The 18,748-nt window shown below is 40.0% G+C and overlaps 1 protein-coding gene and 1 long non-coding RNA gene across 2 annotated transcripts in view; one reads left to right on the top strand and one right to left on the bottom strand.

Annotated features, from left to right (window-relative positions):
* LOC111184955 (uncharacterized) overlaps positions 1 to 8,766 on the bottom strand; it is a 105,553-nt gene extending 96,787 nt beyond the window's left edge. Inside the window, exon 1 of the long non-coding RNA XR_016393879.1 lies at positions 7,458 to 8,766. This is a non-coding gene — a long non-coding RNA (uncharacterized LOC111184955). The remainder of the gene's footprint in view (positions 1 to 7,457) is intronic.
* CTSC (cathepsin C) overlaps positions 7,786 to 18,748 on the top strand; it is a 40,251-nt gene continuing 29,288 nt past the window's right edge. The window contains exons 1-2 of the mRNA XM_022594061.2: positions 7,786 to 8,029; positions 10,470 to 10,615. Of these exons, the coding sequence (XP_022449769.2) occupies positions 7,858 to 8,029; positions 10,470 to 10,615 (318 nt within the window). The 5' untranslated portion in view covers positions 7,786 to 7,857. The remainder of the gene's footprint in view (positions 8,030 to 10,469; positions 10,616 to 18,748) is intronic.

The following is an 18,748-nucleotide window of genomic DNA, read 5'->3' as shown; positions in this document are numbered from 1 at the left end:
TAGAGGGGTAGCCAAAACATACAATTTTAAATTGATACAGAGTGGGAGCTGAGAAAAATATGTAAAAGAAGAACAGGAAGCGAACTTACTTTAAAATAAATCAGTAAAACAAAACAAAATATTCCAGTACTTACAGGAACTGAATATATTCAAATTTGGTGTTTAAATTTAGAGGGAAAATAAGGTTTATTTTATAAACAGCACCGCTACCACTGCCTAAATAAAAAGACCTGTATGATACCATATACAAAAGCAGACCTTAGGTGCTTCCAAGATACAAATTTAAAATTAAATGACAGTTATTTAAAACATTTCAACCAATTTGAAACAACTTAAAATATCAAAATTTAAATTTACAACAATTTAAAAGATTTAAAACAACTCAGGAAAGAAAGTAAGCTTATAAGGAAGGGACATGGTTGTCACTTTCCTATGGAAAGAAAAGCAGCTGTAGAAAGGATGTATACTCAAAAATTCTTACTGCAATATTGTTTGCAATGGCAAAAAACAATAATGCTAAAATACCTGGAAACAACCCAAATGCCCATTTAATAATACTTAGATTTGTTACATGCCTTAAGTATTGCTTAAAAACAAAATTCAACCTGTTAGGGAACTGTTAACAGAAACCACCTGCCTTGGCCAGGCCTGCTTGCCTGAGTTGTCTCAGGATAGGAGGTCCGGATAAGGAACCCAGTGCTGCCGCTGAAAACTAATGGGAGAATTTGGGAGGGGCCAAAAGAGGGAGGAGATGAGCAACCTCCCAGAGTCCTTCTCGCTGGAATCCGTCTTGGCTGAAAGATGCACATGCCACCAGGTAGGACCCTGAGTCAAGCCAAATATAGGCCAAGCAAGATGACTGGCCAGAGACAACCCGGAAACTAACCCCATTACCATAACATCTGAGTTCGAGTCATGTAGCAGAGCAGTTCTCCTGGGTTTCCTTATCCTGCTGCTCTGCAACGAGCCCCTTTCCAATGAAGTCTCTTGCTTTGTCAGCACATTTGTATCTTTGGACAATTCATTTCCCAGTGTTAGACAAGAGCCCACTCTTGAGCTCTGGAAGCAGTCCCCCTTCCCGCAACAAACTGAGTAAATTTGAAGACCCGATTGGCTTTATTCAAGGATTCATGAATCTGGCAGCATCACATCTAGTAAATAGAAGAGAGCTCTGGGAAGTGGCACAAAATGGAAGGCTTTTATAGAAAGGAGGGTGGGGCAAGAAAGTCACTAGCAAAAAAACACACAAAAAAAGGTTCTTTTGGGCCAGGACATCTTCTTTAGAGGGCAGGGACTGGCAAGGGTTTTATCATGCAGATTGCCTCTTCTTCCTCTGAGGAGTAGGCTGGAGATGGCTGAGATTACCTCATTGGTTCTAACCAGAAAATTCCAAACTGGTTGATTAAGATTACATTTGGGGGAAAATCAAAACTGCAATTAAGTTAGGTATTAAATCTATGTTTTGGTATCATGGGCTTTTAGCACATGTGATGCCATTTTGGACCTGTGGTGTTTTTTTTTTAGCAGTACCATGCAGCTATTTTCCTTAAAATGAATTCAATTTCTTGATGTGAAGAAACCTCTGTTATGTGTTTTTAAGAATGAATTTCATTAAGAATGAAATAAGGTTGACAAGAATGAAAGAATGGAGACTAAGTGACAGCATTGCTCTAAGTATTTCATATTTTAACTCAGTCAAAACTTCACTACAACCCTATGAGGTAGGTACTATTATTATCCCAGTTTTGCCAACAAGGAAACTTGAGTCAGAGAAAATAAATAGCTTTTCTAAAGTCACACAGGCGGTAAGAAGTGGTATCAGGATTCAAACCATGGCATTCTGGATCTAGACATTATGTGTCCTGCTCCTTATGCATATTTTAAGTGGCTGGGGAATTTTCGTAAAAAATTTGTAAGTATACACACCAAGGAGGGAACATAGGTTGCCTTGCTTGGCAGGGTATAGATGGAAAGAAAAAGGGGGGGTAGGGGAAAAAATCTGTAGCACAATGGCAAAATATATTTAATGTAATTTATTGAATATTATTATCTCATCATATAATAAAAACATAAATACATCCTTTTAGAAAAAGGACTAGGAACAAATGAAAATGATGATAAATTTGAAGGCTTTTTAACTCAATTTGTTACCTTAATTGTATATGAACTAAAGTTATTCATTTATATATTGAACTATTTTTAAATTCTAAGGGTTGTTTAAAAAATGAGAGAAATGCATAAATCAGTGTGATCTTGTCAATTAAATAAGTAAAAAGTAATAATAAATAGTAAGTCAGCTTATGTTCAACTTATTAAAATGAAATATTTTAAATATTCCCATACCATTACCTGGGTAAGTAACGTGATTCTTGGAAAAGGAATGCCCTTTCTTACCTTGGAGAAACTGATAGTCTTGACCTTTAAGTCAGTCACCCTGTTCTGGTTTTGTTCTCTTCATGCCAAGACTCTCTACAGTTTGCTATTCTAGAATTTACCTTGTTTGACTTCATATTTCCCTTTCAGCAATAACCTAGAGAAAGAAGGGAAGTCAAATTGAACTGCAAAACTTTGAAACTAAAATGCTAAGATATGGTTTAGCTTTCCTATTGTCCAACATGTGTTTATAACTTGACTTCCTGATAGCATATGAAGTAGTTTTAGGTCAACTTCTACAACTTACAAACTAATCCACACAGGCATATAAACTTAAAATTACAGGTTTTGCTGGGGCTGAAAAGTTGGTCCCTATACTTGTTGAATATCTCTGAAAGTGAACAGTATGAGATGAGAAATATAAAATTTATCTAGTGACAACATTTGCCCCATGAAAATTTGCTTCCAATAAACCTGATTCCTAAAGTTGGAGAGTAAGGAGTTTCAATCAACATTTAATAAATATTTATTGAGCATCTACTATGTCCTGGTAATATAGTGGTGAACAAGACAGACAAGGCCCAAACCTCATGGAGCTTCTGTTCCAGTGTGGCAGATACATAATAAACAAGAAAGTGCAATAATTATAGGCATTTATAATTTTTACATAGAAATAAACAGAGTACTAATAAAATGAATAGCTAGAGAGGGCCACTTCAGATAGCATGGCTAGAGGAGATAAAATATTTTTCAGTGAGAATATCATACAGTGAGAATGAGCAGTCATGGGAAAAACAGCAAATGATTTCAGGTAAAGAGACTAGCGAAGTGGAAAGGTAATGGAGACAGAAGGAATCTAGCGGGTTTGAGGACCAACAGAAGGCAAGGGTTTCTGGGACAACTGGGAGGATGAAGGGATAAGTTGGGCATATTGTACAGGGTCTTGCAGAATTTTATTCAAAGATGATACAAAAGGTAACCTATTGGGAAGTATTCCACTTGTCAATATTGGGAGTATCATGATATGGTTTACATTTAAATAAAAAATAACAATGGTGAGAGTAGACTCAGTATGATACATTGGCTGATCAGCTTGGGGTGGGGGGGGGCTGGGGGAAGGAAGAGTCAAGGATGACACTTAGGTTCCTGGCTTTTACACTGAATTCAACAAAAAGTGGATGAAATTAGAAGGTAATTTTGGTTGACCAGCAAGAAATGATAGCCTATTGGACCAGAGTGGTGGTGGTGAAAAAAGAGCAAAATAGAGACATTCATTAAGTTCACTGGCTCTTTAGGGTTGCTCTTACTCTGTGTGACCTATAGGATAATCCTGGTGTATCAGTAAAAAGTAATGCTTCTCAAAATTTTCATTTCAAAAACATGGTTTATTTATTTTTAATTTATTTTTTAAATACACATTTCTTCTTTTATTTATTTATTTATTTTATTTTATTTTTGGCTGCACTGGGTCTTGGTCGCTGCGTGCAGGCTTTCTCTAGTTGCAGAGACTGGGGGCTACTCTGTTGCAGTGCATGGGCTTCTGTTGTTGTGGAGCACAGGCTCTAGGTGCGTGGGCTTCAGTAGTTGCAGCACACGGGCTCAGTAGTTGTGGCACGTGGGCCCTAGAGCATGTGGGCTTTAGCAGTTGTGGCATGTGGGCTCAGCAGTTGCAGTGCGCGGGCTCTAGGGCACGCAGGCTTCAGTAGTTGTGGCACGTGGGCTCAGTAGTTGTGGCGTGCAGGCTCCAGAGCACAGGCTCAGTAGTTGTGGTGCGAGGGCTTAGTTGCTCCGTGGCATGTGGGATCTTCCTGGACCAGGGATCAAACCCATGTCCCCTGCATTAGCAGGCAGATTCTTAACCACTGTGCCACCAGAGAAGTCCTCATGGTTCATTTAACAGAAGGAAATAATGAAATGAGAAAGGGATCAAATAGTAGAGATTATCTCAGTAATTCCTAGTTTCACAGCTGCCTCAACATGTATCTTCTGTAGAACTTTTCTTTCTCTTAATTTTATATCTGACTCTATCAAGAAGCAGATAAAGCTTCACTTGCTTAATTCCGTTCTAACAATCTAACTTAAAAACAGAAGCCTTTTTTGGTTATCCGATCTATACTTACTAGCAGTTTGACCATGGAAGAATCACTTATCCTTTCTGAGCTCGTTTTCTTATCTGTAAAATGGGAGTAATATTATCTGGGAGATTACTATCAAATGGACATAATATGTGAATGTACTGTGCAAATGATGATGAGCTTCCTTCCCACTTATCTTCCCGCCTTCCTTCTTTTCTTTCATAAATTTTATTGAGAGGATGAATGAGTAAATATTGGCTATTGTCCAACTCTGACAAAAACCTTGAGGTACAAAAATAATATAGTCCTGCTGTCAAGAAGCATGGACTCTAGTGGAAAAGGCAATCAAATAATTACTGTGAATTGTGAACTCAGGAACATGAGGTCACAGAAGAGAGAGTTTTGACATCTGCCTAGGAGATCAGAAGGACAGAAACAAAGTACAGTACTTAGGGCATCACAAGAGCTGAACAAGTGGTGCTCTCTTTCTCACACAATTGTGTAATAATTAAATGAGATGATATATGTGAATTACCTTGGTAAAATGTAAAGTCCTAAATAAATGACATTATTATGGTTGTTATTCTGACCACCAATGACAGAGGTGTATACAATACCAAATGGCATTCTACATTGATATGTCAATTTTTTTTTCTATTTCTTTGATCCTTCTTTGTTTTGATATACATTCCTGAACAGTGGCTTTCAAACTTATTCACAAGGCAGGGAATATGGGAATCATGATGCTCTTTGCCAAACACCATGAAATACAGAAGTATTTATGTCCATGATACTATTCATTCATTCAACGGATATATGAGAACTTACTGTGTGCCAGAAATTATTCAGGGTGCTAGGATTACAAAGGAGAACAGGATTTGGAATCTACTGTCTAACTAATAAGGATAGCTTTCTAGTAGAAAGATACACAATAATAAATGTAGTCAGTCAGTTCTCTGTAGAATCTGTATGAACTCATTTAGTCTTCTCAAAACTGGAGGTAGTCATAGGTCTATAACAATTATGCACATGTTATAGATGAGAAAACCAAGGCACAAAAAGAAGTAAAATAACTTCCTCCAGATCAAATAGGTGGTGAGTAGCAAAGCCATGCTTCAAACTTAGGCAGTGTGATACAAGTCCTTGCTGTTCATCTCCAAGCCAGTGATTCTCAAGCTGTAGCTGTGTCAGGATCCTCTGAAAGGGGATTGTTAAAACATAGATTGCAGGGACCTGATTCATAAGGTATGGGGTGGGGGTCAGGAATTTGCATTTCTAGCAAATTCCAAGGAGATGCATATGCTGCTGGTCATTTTGGTCCTGGGACCACAGTTTGAGAACGACTGCTAAGCAATGCTCCTTCTCTATAAACTTGCTTATAATGATCTGAGACTAGTACCAAAATCTGGTTTGTATATAAACTGACTTTTATATCATTTTAAATATATCAAATTTTTAGGAATGCAACTTCTAGATAAATCAACAGGAAGGTACTTTGTTCTGCTGGGAACTTGACCAAGAGTTTTCTAGCATGAATAATGGAGGTATGATATTTGAATGACCATCTGATAAGGCAACTGTGACATTCATCAAGTTATTATTATCTCTGGATCTTCATTTCCCAATAGTAAAATGAATCTATTAGATTAAGAGGCCTCCAAAATCCTTTTCGATTATATTTATTAACTGAATAGAGATGTTTTCAACTTTCTTCACAATTGTTTGTGCTACTTTGATCATGCCATCAAAGAAATTTCCAACTTGACTGTTCAGCTCTTCAAAATTGATGATCTAGTGAAAGTTTTAACGTTTTAACAACCAATGACACATTTTCCCAGAGATTAGGAAGGCAATGTTACTCTGTCAGTTTATCTCTAAACAGTAAGTGTGCTAGTTTAATTATATGCTTCAGCTTTTCATCCTAAGTAACGGGGAATAAAACCTAGAAGTAGGGTGTTGGCTCCACCCTTGCCTTTGCAGTTTGTGACTACATTAGAGAGTATTTTCATTTAGGAGCTTTCAAGGGAAACTCCTTTTGCCAAATCAAAATTGGCTTTCCGGCCTGGAAACCAAGATAAGGCTATTAAGTACATTTATTTTAACACCCCAGGACACTTCCTAAGTATTTTCAAGCCAGAATTTGGAAGACAAAGGTGAATAATGTCGACTTGCTCCCTTTGAATGCTTACAATCTGGTGGAGAAGGTAGACATCCAAGTATTTATTTGTAACCAGTGTTTTAAGGGCAAAATGCACGTGCCCTAGAGGGCAGGGGCACAGAAAAGTCTGTCTTGTTCATCACTTGTCCTTGATGTTGCACAGGGCCTGACACCTAAAAGGCTCTGTGCACAAAAGGAGCCCCAACTTCCAACAACAGCCAGGAAAGACAGAGGAGCTCTCACAGAAAAGGATGATAATTAAACTGAAGGAGGAGGCACCTGGAAACAGTGCTACCTTATAATTACGGGCGATGAGACTGACACCCTGGAACCTGCTCATAAGACCAGCATTCTCCCACCAGCTCCCTTCCTCACCCTGAGGGACTTGCTTCCCCTCTGGGCCACCTGCTTTTCAGCTGCAAAACAAGGGCTTTAGTGCCTGTGCGTGTTTGCGTGCGCGCAACTAAATCCTATAACGTTAGCGGGCGGAAAAAAATCCTAATACACAAAAACTGCAAGTTTGCACTACAACTGAATTCCCCAGTGGATAACAGGCAAACAACATTAACAGGAAACCGACAAAACCCAGCAAACAAAAGGAAGTGAAAGTTTTGGAAAACGGAAGGAAGAGCAGTTCTCAAACAGCTGGGCTGGCTCGGGGTCGCACGTAAAATAGTTCTGAGGATAAAAGTTAACTGAGTGAGGACGAAGTGGGAAAGACGAGCGAGTAAAAGAAAGCTCCACTAGTTAGGTCGCTCTTTCTCTGGGCCTTTTTCCTACCTTCGGTACCCCCTCCCCCCCCCCTCACCGCGCTTCTCTGTCTCTGACATTTAGCCTCCCCTCCCCCTCACCTCTCTGTCTCTTCCTCTCTCTTTTTCTCTTAGTCTCTCTCTCTCTCTCTGTTACTTCTCAAGGAGCGAAGGAGCGCAGTCTGGGGCGCGCACAGACCAGCTGTGGCTCTGCAGTCCTCTTTGGAGGTGTCCCTTGGCAACTGAACCTGGTGCTGGGCTCTCTGGGCCTGAGGTCCGACGGCCGCCAGGTGACGGGCGCACTCTCCAGAGGCCCCTACCTAAGGGGCGGTGCCACTAGCAGGCGCCCAGCCCCCGCGGCCCCGAGACCCCGCCCCCCTCCGGGTTGCCGGTTTCCAGCACCTCTATTTTAAGGCACTAGCACAGCAGCTGTGGCCTCAGTCCCCGCCTTCAGTGCTTTGGCTCGCGTGCCTTCCCCACTTCTCCTAAGGGCCTTGCCAGCATGAGTCCCTGGCCCGGTTCGCCGCTCTCCGCCCTCCTGCTGCTCCTCTTCAGCGCTAGCAAGGTGCACTGCGACACTCTTGCCAACTGCACGTACCCTGACCTGCTGGGCACCTGGGTCTTCCACGTGGGCCGCAGCGGTTCTCAGCGCGAGGTCAACTGCTCGGTTATGGGTAAGCCGCCGGCGCCCTTGCACCCGCTTCCTTCCTGTGCCTACCCGGGGCACCTTCCCTTCGGTCCCTGAGCCCTTCCCTGCAGCGCCCCCGCTAGGGGGAGGCCAGGAGGTCCTGGCTGGACTTGGGGTCCATGGGGGGCGTGCCCTCTACCGCTCCAGGGCAGCGGCGTCAACGTGGAGCTGCTGAGAACGTCTCACTTCGCTCGGTCTTGGTTATTCCCGGGCCCCAACACTTTTTGCAAGAACTCCCCCCCCCCATGGTTTCCGTTTCTTGTTTTTGGGTTTGTTTGGTTTGTTAAAGAGTTGAGACCGTGCAGTCTTATCTCCTCATCCCATCTGCAGTATTTTATTGTGCCAGTGAAAAATGAGCTCAAAGACTTTTGAGAATATAGCTTTTAGTTTCCTTTTATTAGGTTGTGGGAAAGAGCCCTTAAGCCCAGAGATTTTTTTTTTTTTTTTTGCGGTACGCGGGCCTCTCACTGTTGTGGCCTCTCCCGTTGCGGAGCACAGGCTCCGGACGCGTAGGCTCAGCGGCCGTGGCTCACCGGTCCAGCCGCTCCGCGGCATGTGGGATCTTCCCGGACCAGGGCACGAACCCTTGTCCCCTGCATCGGCAGGCGGACTCTCAACCACTGCGCCACCAGGGAAGCCCAAGCCCAGAGATATTGATGTGGACCTGAGAAAGCTTCTGGTACCACTACACAGTTGCATGTATTGCAGGGGGGTTAGTGATACCCACCAGGGTTCTTGGCCTTCGCCAATCAGAAATTGACTACAGGCCAGACAAGAAATTCAGGCAAGGCTTTATTGGGCCCCTGCTGCAGCAGGGCTAGTGAGAACAAGTAACAAGCTTGTTCCTTATATGGGGTGAGGGTATGGGGTGTGTCCAGTGGTGGGGGGGAGGGCTGGCTTGGGTGGTTTGCCCACCCCTCTGGGGGTGTTGAGTGCAGGGGGCATGCGCAATACCCAGTGTTAGCTCCGGACACCCAGTTTTTGCACAGGGCTCTTCAGAAGTGGCAGTTAAGTTTTTTGCTTTTTTGTATCTTTTTGTCCATAATGGGGCCCAACTGTGCATGCACGCAGTTATTTTTAGTCCCATATAGTTTCTTTGTATTTTGTTGCTGGAGCAGGTTTGTCCAGGTGCAAGCATTGCAGCACTTCAGCAAAGGGTCCCAGGTCCCAGCCTGTCTCAGTAGTATATAAAAGTTTTGTGTTTTTTTTTTAATACCTCTTTGGCCAATAATTATATTTTGAAATGCCCAGAGCCAAGCACAGTGCCAGGGCTCATGGAAGGCTCTCAATAAATATCTAGTGTTTGAACACCCTGGAACATTCCATATGCCCTCAGATAACATGGCTATCCCAAGGACAAAGAATTTAGTGAAGGGGGAAGAAAAAACACACAATCTTGGGTAAGGAGAGGCACTCTCGTTCTGCCCAAACCTTTACCACACTGTGGCTTGTGCAGAATGAGTGAAGCTCTCAACTGCAGTTTCCTTGTTAACGGAACAGAGATTGCCAGGTCATCTGTCACTAAACAGACTTACTCAACTGTCCAACTCCAAATGACTGTGTGGCATTTCGTAGTACTGGGCATTATAACCATTTTCTCTTTTAAAAGTTGAACTTGGAGATCCAAAGCAGAAAGGAGATCAGGATTTGCAGTGTTCTGTCACATGGAATCCCCTATTTCTAAGCATTAATCTGAAACGTGGAAAAATTGTCCAAAGTGTGGAAACCTCCAGATTGGACACAGCAGAACCCTTTTCAGGCAGCCTCTCTGCCTATATTCCATACCTTTGACCTTAATCTAATCAATTAAAGACACCCACAGATCTGAGTCCCCATTTTCTGAAGGTTAAAAGTTTAGTTCCATTCGGCACAAATTAGCTGTATAGGATAAAAACCTTGAGTTTACTGAATACTTTGAAAGGATTCAGATTCTGAGGTTCTGAACTGTACAGCCATTTAGAAGAAAGATATCCATCCCATTTCTTCTCTGAAGAGATCATTTCCTTTGTTCTTATGATCTGGTAGCAAGTCTTTTTATATTTCCACTTTTTGATTACCATTTTGTCTTCTCATTTCTGCTGGTCATTTTCAACATAGCCCATTTCTCCTTTTCTTCAGTGGAAAAATTTCTTCAGTGTTTGGATGCTCTGGGAAGGTAGTGGCTGTACTTTTTGGGGTCTCTCTGCCTGCTGGGCTACTTGACGTATCTTTTGAGCCTTTGCTTCGCATTCTTGCCTGAGACCCCTCTGGGATTATACAGAGGGAGGCAACAAAACGGGGACTCTGATACATTCACAAGCCAGATCCACCCACATTCAGTAGCATGAAAGGAAAGCAGCTTAAAAATAATGGAAATTATAGAGGAGCTTTTACCTCCCATTGAAGTCCACATAATTTTCCTTTGTTGTGCATTTTCTTTTCTTTAGGACCACCAGAAAAAGAAGTAGTGGTGCACCTTAAGAAGTTGGATACGGCATATGATAACTTTGGCAATTCTGGTCATTTCACCATCATTTACAATCAAGGCTTTGAGATTGTGTTGAATGACTACAAGTGGTTTGCCTTTTTTAAGGTTAGTTTTGTTGGAATATACATTCATATTTTCAATGATTTGATAACTGAAGCTTCTTCTAATGAGGAGACCCTCAGTATTTTAATTTTAGATTAAGAAGATAACCAGAATGGATACCAATTTTCTGAAGAGAAATTAGATGGTGTAATTTTGCCACTTTATTTAAAATTATAACTTCAGTAGGTTTAAAAAAAAATACATGATCTATATTTGAGTATGTATGATCCATCTCTATTTAAATTTACATTTTGGTAAGTATGACTAAATTCTTTATTTTCTTTATAACTACACCTTTATTTCTAATTGTTGCCTTAGTCACTTGGCTTTGTACTGAATCTGTTAGAAAGATAGGGTTTTTATTATTATCTTGAGGTTATTATACTGTTCCTCTTATCATCGTTTGTTAGCTTTGAGAAATTGACCTAAATGACTCATTGAACTAGTATAATGTACTAAATATATTAATGTGAATAATTTATTTGACTAAAGTGGGACAGAGATGGAGAGCCTTGGAGTTACTCCTTGGGCTAATGAAAGCAGAAGGTAGCCTAGCCAGCCCAGCTTGTTTTCTTCTCTCACTAGGGAAGAACTGTTGTCCATTCTTATGGTCTTACACATTGCTTCTAATTGCAGACACACTCTAAGGTAAAATACTTGAGCACAAATTGCAGTCCATCCCAGATATCCTTCTGAAGTTGGAACATTTCCTATTAGCAGGGTATTAAATGGTTTAACTAAATTGAATACGCAAACCTGAGACTAGCTGTTTCTTATTCTAAATAAAGTATAAGTAAAGACAGTTTTTCATGGGTTAGTGTCGGTAGCCTTTAAAACATCTGTTAAGAGTTGGCCAGTTACAGGAATTTGTGGGAAGGTGAGGGAATGATTCTGTTAAAGATGATGAAAGACAAAGCACCAGCAAAAGACTAATTTCTGAATTTATTGTGATTGCTCATGTGGGTTGTGGCTTAATCACTAACTAGGATATGTTGTTGACATCTGAGCCAACCAAATTTCTAAGAATAGTAATGCCCAATTTTTTTTTTTTTTTTAAACTACGAGGACCCCTTCTTAATTGAAAAAAGAAAAGAGAGATGGGAAAAGTTGTCTCCCCTCACCTGGATTGGCTGTCTGATATTCAGCTGGTGGGAACCAGTCCATCCATGCTGGCCATTGAGGGCCAGCAGTCTGTTTTATTAGTTGAAGCCCATGCTTGACCAGTTATTAAATATTTTTAAATATCACCCCTAGATACTATGTATTTTTAAAAATCATAGCAGTATATGAGTTTTAAAAATTGTAGTGTGTATGCAATAAATGTGATTCCATCTGAATATAATTCTTGGTCTGCATATTGATGAGCCTAGGGCTTTGTAGACCTTTGTAGGTACTCCGTTACAGTCCTTCAAAAGTTCTTTGCCTTCAGGTGGGGAGTGAATTGCCTATGAAATTGAGGCACAAGGAAAGAAATATTCAAGACAGTTGTTACCATGTACCTTCCTCCTTCCTCCACTTCTTCCTCTTGCCCCTCCTTTTTCCCACCTCTCCCTTCCTCTTCTCCTTTTGTTGATACAAAATAGGTAATCGATATTTGTTTAAAACATGAAAATGAAGTAGAATTCAGTTGAGAAATACGTTGCATAAATTACTTAAGTACAAGATAGGGTGTAGTATATAAATAGATGAGTGAATAGTTTTACCCATTTGGCTTAGAAGACTTTTCATTCTTCAGTTCTGTAGAATTGGAGAAACTGGTGGTGGAACTTCTAATGACACCATTACTTACCTGAGGCATAATCAGAAACAGGCAAGGGCAGTTTCCCTCCGGTAACATTTTCCCATCAGTCTGTCTGCTCTCAGCTTGAATAGGAGTCCGGAGATGGTGGGGACAGAGGGAATGGCTGGTAGCTGAATGAGGAATCGGAACACTTCTTTGTACAGTTGACCCTTGAGCAACACAGGTTTGAACTGCGTAGGTCCACTTATACAGAGATTTTCTTTTCAACAGTAAATACTATAGTAAATATATACACAATCCGAGGTTAGTTGAATCTGCAAATGGTGATCCAGGGTTGGTTGATTCCTTAGGTGTGGAAACCTGTATACTGAGGGCTGACTATAAGTTATAGGTGGGTTTTCAACTACTTGGAGGGTTGGTGCCCCAAACCGTGCGTTGTTCCTTTGTTCAACTATTTCTCTTTAAGTCACAGTATAAGCAAATTTGGTATTTTTCTGTAGCCTCAGAACATTAGTTGCAGATCAATAAAGGCTTTTTAAAGCCAAATGAAGTTGTACGTGTTCTCAACCATATGTGGGAAGAGTCAGTGTATACACTGTTGTAGGGTAGAACCCTACCTGATCTTATGCTTCTGGACAGCATTCTCTTATTAGGAATAAAAGTAGAAGAGTGTTCTTCTACTACTGATTTCAGTGTATTTTTTAAAGTGTTCATTTGACCAGAACCATTATCAGGACCATGTTTTCTTTTCCTCCTAAAAAATCAGCCACTCTGGTCAGTAGTTAGATCATGTGATAAGGATCATAATTTCAATAAGCAGAGCAGAACGTACACAAGATACTTGATTTTAAACTTTCTCTGAACACAATCAAGTAGTTCCAGATAAACATATTTTGCAGAGTGATAAAATGCCATGTTCTTTTAGCAAATCCAACTGAAAAAGTAATGGGGAGTAGCAGAATTTAACAAATTTAAGAAAAATGATAAAGTGGAGTTGACTTTACATAATAGGGCAGTCAAACACTTTTGGAGTGATACTTGTTAACATAAAAGGCTTCCTGGATTTTACTGTAAGCCTCGGGGTATTTCCTACAGTGGTGCTGGGGAATCCATGCTGGGTGTGTAACTCAAGAAAGCTCACCTATTTAATGAATAAAGCATGTGAGATTTTTTTTCCTACAGATTTTAGAAGTATCTTTTAAATGAAAAATAATTTATTTTTAAAAAAGAACAATTATCAAGATATAAGCAGTGTTTTACTATTCAAGTTTAGGTGCCTTATGTAAACTACACCATAATCCACTCAACCTACTGCTATTGCAGAAATATCTGACAGATTTTTGCCATTTAGACCCTCCACTGTGATCCTACAAATCAGTTGGATTTCCAGGAGCCTCCCTTAACTCATAGCAGACCCTACCACTTGTTTCCTTTTGCCGTCTTCAGATATGCTTTCATGAGGTTGTTTCTTAGAGTTGTTCCTGCTAGTTTGCTGAGCGGGTGTTACATGCAAGGTATTCTGTTAGGTTCCTGCTCCACCTTCTGTTCCTCTGTTCCCCCCGACCAGCCTGCAGCTCAACAGAACAGACAGCTTCCGCATCATTCTCCCTGCAGCCAACTTTGGAGCAGTTGTGACACCACTTTTATTGCTAGGAACTTGCTTTTATTAAGTTCTACTTATTCAGGCCCCACCTGGAAAATAAGCAGAATTTTTCATGAATTGAGGTTCTTCGACCTTTTTTCCTTGGTTTTAACTGCTTAAGAAATTGGGAGTGGAGTGGGGATTTTTTATTTTATTTTATTTTTTTTTTACATAGGACTTCAAGCTAGATAAAAGCCTGGAAGGAAATCTTGACACTGGAAATTTATACATAGTTTGAGTTAGGCAGGAAGCACTAGGTTTATATTTTTGAAAGACACTTTTTTTCTACTCAACTTCCAGCATAGATTCAGTTATCAGAAAACTTTGGTGGGGTTACAAACTCACATGAATTTAGGGCTCACCCAGGCAAATACCTAAGCATTTAAAACAACTTTTGTAAAACAATAAGGAGTTATTCAACCTATGGCAAAATGGAAACTTTCCTAGAGACATTCAGATTCAGTTTTCCTTTAAAATAATGCACTGGCCAAAATAAAAGACCATCTGCACAAGCCAGTTTCTAAGACTATCAAATTTTAATAGCATTACCATTTGATTATAATTGGCACACTCCAATAAATTTGCACTCTTTAAAGGTACCTGCAGATGAAAAACAACCAACCTCTTATATAGAAACACGCAATGTAACAAAACAATGTAAAGGATGTTTGATTATGGCTGACTTTGTGATGGGTGGGTAAGCAATTGGTTTTTTCTTCTTTACACTTCTGTGGAATTTGTTCATTTTTAACCATGAGCATGTATAAAGCTCCTCTACACTGTCCTCTACCGAATTGCCAAGGAAGGAAGTGGTATGAAACAAACTCAGCTTCAAAGAATACCCTCAAGTTGCATAAGCTTTCTAACCTTTTACTGTTTCTCACTTTAACTTTCTCTGAGGCTGTAAAAGGAGGCAGTAGCGAATGAACTCAGATTTTATTTTGAACATTAAGCTACTCAAGGGCTGAAGAAGATGCATAGAAGGGAAACTAGACTCATTAGGCTGAAAACTGAATTTGGGGATAGTTAAGCAGACTTCACTGATTTCTAGTTGAGTTTTTGTTTGGGACCTACCAGTCTTTGTAGAACTATAAGCTAAAAACACTACCCTGAGTATTTCTAAAGCAGGTTGGTACTCAAAACAAGAACAGTATGTTGGGAAATCCATACCAGAGGATTTATTTACCCATTTTGTGTGCTAGTGACTTACAGATTTCAAGCTTGTCACAACAGTTAGAAATGTGAATCATGTGTTCCTACAGTAAAGGATTTGGGAGTCTCGTGCGATTTTTCTGTTGTGCCTTCTGGGTTCATTTTCAAGATATAACAAACTTTCAGAATATTTGTTATTGGGATAGATTTACCTGTTTTAATACAGATTCAACACACCAAGATGAGTTTGTCTTTTTAAAAAAAATAACTTGATGTTTACTTTTAAAAGTGTTTAAATTGAGGAAAAGAATCAGAAGTTAAGCACTTAGCACATGTCTGGGTATTTGTTTTCTTTCATGATGTTGCTTAATCTCGACGTAATGACTCAGTTTTCCATTGTAAACCCTTCGTAGGATGTCACTGATTTTATCAGTCAGTTTTTCATGCAGCTGGGAACTGTGGGGATATATGATATGCCACATCTGAGGAACAAACTGGGTGAGCTCCATTGAAATATTTTTAACTTTCTTACTAAAAGCAAGCTTCCCTCCTCCTTGGTGGCTTATGAAAATTAATGTTTATTTACTCATCAGGGAGAGGAAGATGGAGAACAGAGAGATTATGGTTTTCTTATAGATTTCTTGCTTGAGCCTGCTTATTTGCTACTTCTTATCTGCCTGCACTATTTATTTTCATGTTAGTGTGTTCTGTTTGCACACATCAGATTAGCTTTCTCAAGCATGATGCTTATAACGTAAGTGGACATGAAACCAAAAAGATAAAGACCCAGTTAAGGAAAGGTTTGTTCAAATTCAGTTCACATCCTTGAAGTAGCTATGCTGCCTGAGGTTGCTCATTCTTTTCTAAAAAGACTCAAGAGGGACCCATGTGAACCATGGCATTTTAGTTGTCTTCCAGTAGAGAAGGTGGCTCTTCCAGAGAAATTGACGTACCTGTTAGTCATCCCTTTGAGACATCACCTATCATTTTTTAAACTGGTTCCTTCTCAGAACAGACTATTGACTAGGGAGAAGAGGATCTTTTTCACTCTGTACATTCTCCTCACACTTTCAGGATAGATGTTTTAATCATTGCTCTCTCTGGATCCATAAATTTAGATGTCTAAAATTTTGATGGAAAAATGGGTGGTTAGAGAGAAAAAGTTAATAGGGACTTACCCTCCCTTACATTTCATATAACAGATTTTCCCCTTTCCCTTCCTCTTTTACTTAGCCCTTAAGTAAGGAAGTGAGATATGAAAAAGGGAACTGGGGCAAGTGTTGAAAGCACCATAGCCTTATCCTGTATCAGCATTTTTCAAACAGTTTAATGGGCCAGCAGTGACCCACACATGTGCCAGGAAGGGATTGCTCCTAAGTTGTATCACTTCATCTTGTTAAGCTTTAAAGGTTGTTCTAGGCAGCCACTAATAACACATCAAAGTGAAAATTAGAGCTGAAACCAATAAGCTCTTTCTTCTAAATTTATTTCTGGTAGTTGAGTAAGTGTAGACTGCCTTAGTTTTCTTTCAGAACTTCTCACAATCTTTAATATACTGTATGGTGATAGCTGAGAAGGGAGATATAATAGGAAGGTTTTCTAAAATAAGTTTACCATTATTTCCTCACAAAAATTTAAGGTATTCTCAGAATGCAGTTTACAAAATTCTGTCTTAAAACTTGCATTCTTTCGCCTTATTAGGGAGATGCTTCTACCAGCAGAAAAGATTGACCCTAGTATTTGATCTGTAAATGGGATAAATAGCCTTGTACCTAGAAACATTGATCAAAGTAGCATTAAGCCTACATTTAGAATTTGTAAGGTGTAGATGTTATTATGTCTCGGTTGCTAGATTAGCCTCTTTCTTAACTACATTTCAAAACTATATTAGGCTTATTTGGTAGCATTTAATTTAAAATGCATCTGCATGTGCGCTTCTTGAGCATGTTGGCTGCATGCACGATATGTATTGCTTAAGCATTCAGCTGTTGAGAATGGCGGCTTTTTGTGAATGTCTTAAATAGCATGAAAAAATATCTGCATCTGAAGTACTAAATACTAGTATTTTATTTTTCACTTAAAGAAATTAATATGTTTAAATTTTTAAGAGACAGTATGATCCTTGTTGGCTTGTAACTCTAGTTTTTATTGTCTTTTAGTTATTAAATAGAGCATCTGTTGAGGGGCTTTTTTAAAACCACAGCCAAAAACAGACTTTGGGGCTAAGAGGCAAGAGGCAGAGCAGCATGCGGCAGTGGACCTACCTACCTCTAACAGCTAGCAGAGACCTCTAACAGCTAGCAGAGGCCTCTAGCAGCTACAGTCCCTTCTGGAGTCTTTATGTGCATGTAACATACAAAGGAGTCCTGGTAACCTACCTCCAAGGCAGCTGCCCTCCTGAACACTTCCTTGGAAAGCGGCAACTGCCATTCTGGAATGTGAACAACCAAAGACCAAGCAGGAAAAAGAAAAAAAATCTGGAAGTCTTAGGTGGCTTCGCCCTTCAGCCTTTGAATGAAAGGAACAATATGCAACATACGTTTCTTTCTTATTTTCTCTTTTGAAAACTCTTCTGTTGAAATGATATTTTCAGACTGCTTTTAGGACTTGACATTTATTTTATTTTGTTAACAGTGCAAATTTTACTCACAGTTAAATGAACTTCCCAAGTGCCTTCTCTTTCTCTAATTACCTTGAGGAGCCCCCACACCTATTATAAAAATAAAATGAGGCTTCGGAATATCTTGAGATGTACAGATACATCATGGGTGGGAAGATGGTCCCAGGGGGACATGTTTGGGGGAGGAGGCTTTCTGAGATCAACCAAACTGCTGAAGGGTCTCTTTTTATAGATCATAGATCTGCAGTACCCCTGTCCAGAAAGATGGTATGATTAATACATTTTTTTTGGTGTTTTTTAAAATTAGGTGCCAGCCTTGTGCTAAGAACTTGACATGCTTTATGTTACAAAAATCCCATGAAGTAGATATTACTAGCTTCAACTTTCAGATAGGGAAAATTAGTCTCATACAGTGTTTAAACTCACACAGCTTCTAACTGTAGAATGATATGGGCTGTTTGTCAAGTTTGTTTCACAAACAAGTATTGGTACTTGAAGTCACATTTTGGGCAGGTTTTCTGGTGAATCCTAGTCTGTAAGCATCACAAATGTTAGTTCAGTGCACTGTATTGGCTCTTGTTGAAATTTTAGGAGAAGAATTGTCTTGAACCTTAGATTTCCTTACCAAATGAGGCTACTGACTTTCTTTCCTAAGCCCAGGTCCCTTATTCAAGACAAAAATTTACTTTCTCCTTCTCTTTATGGTTCTCCAAATTGAAAGAGAGTTTTTTAACCTTCAAGTTAAGTACCCTTGTTAAGTTTACTTTTCTTTTTTCTTTTTTTTTTTTTTTGCGGTACGCGGGCCTGTCACTGTTGTGGCCTCTCCCGTTGTGGAGCACAGGCTCCGGACACGCAGGCTCAGCGGCCATGGCTCACGGGCCCAGCCGCTCCGCAGCATGTGGGATCTTCCCGGACCGGGGCACGAACCCATGTCCCGTGCATCGGCAGGGGGACTCTCAACCACTGCGCCACCAGGGAAGC

This window comes from Delphinapterus leucas, chromosome 7 (assembly GCF_059928025.1).
Source record: "Delphinapterus leucas isolate spDelLeu-1000000601 "Yukka" chromosome 7, BTC_Dleu_Yukka2, whole genome shotgun sequence".
NCBI lineage: Eukaryota > Metazoa > Chordata > Mammalia > Artiodactyla > Monodontidae > Delphinapterus > Delphinapterus leucas.
The sequence above is the reverse complement of the archived record's forward strand: the minus strand, read 5'-3'. Positions and strand labels throughout refer to the sequence as shown.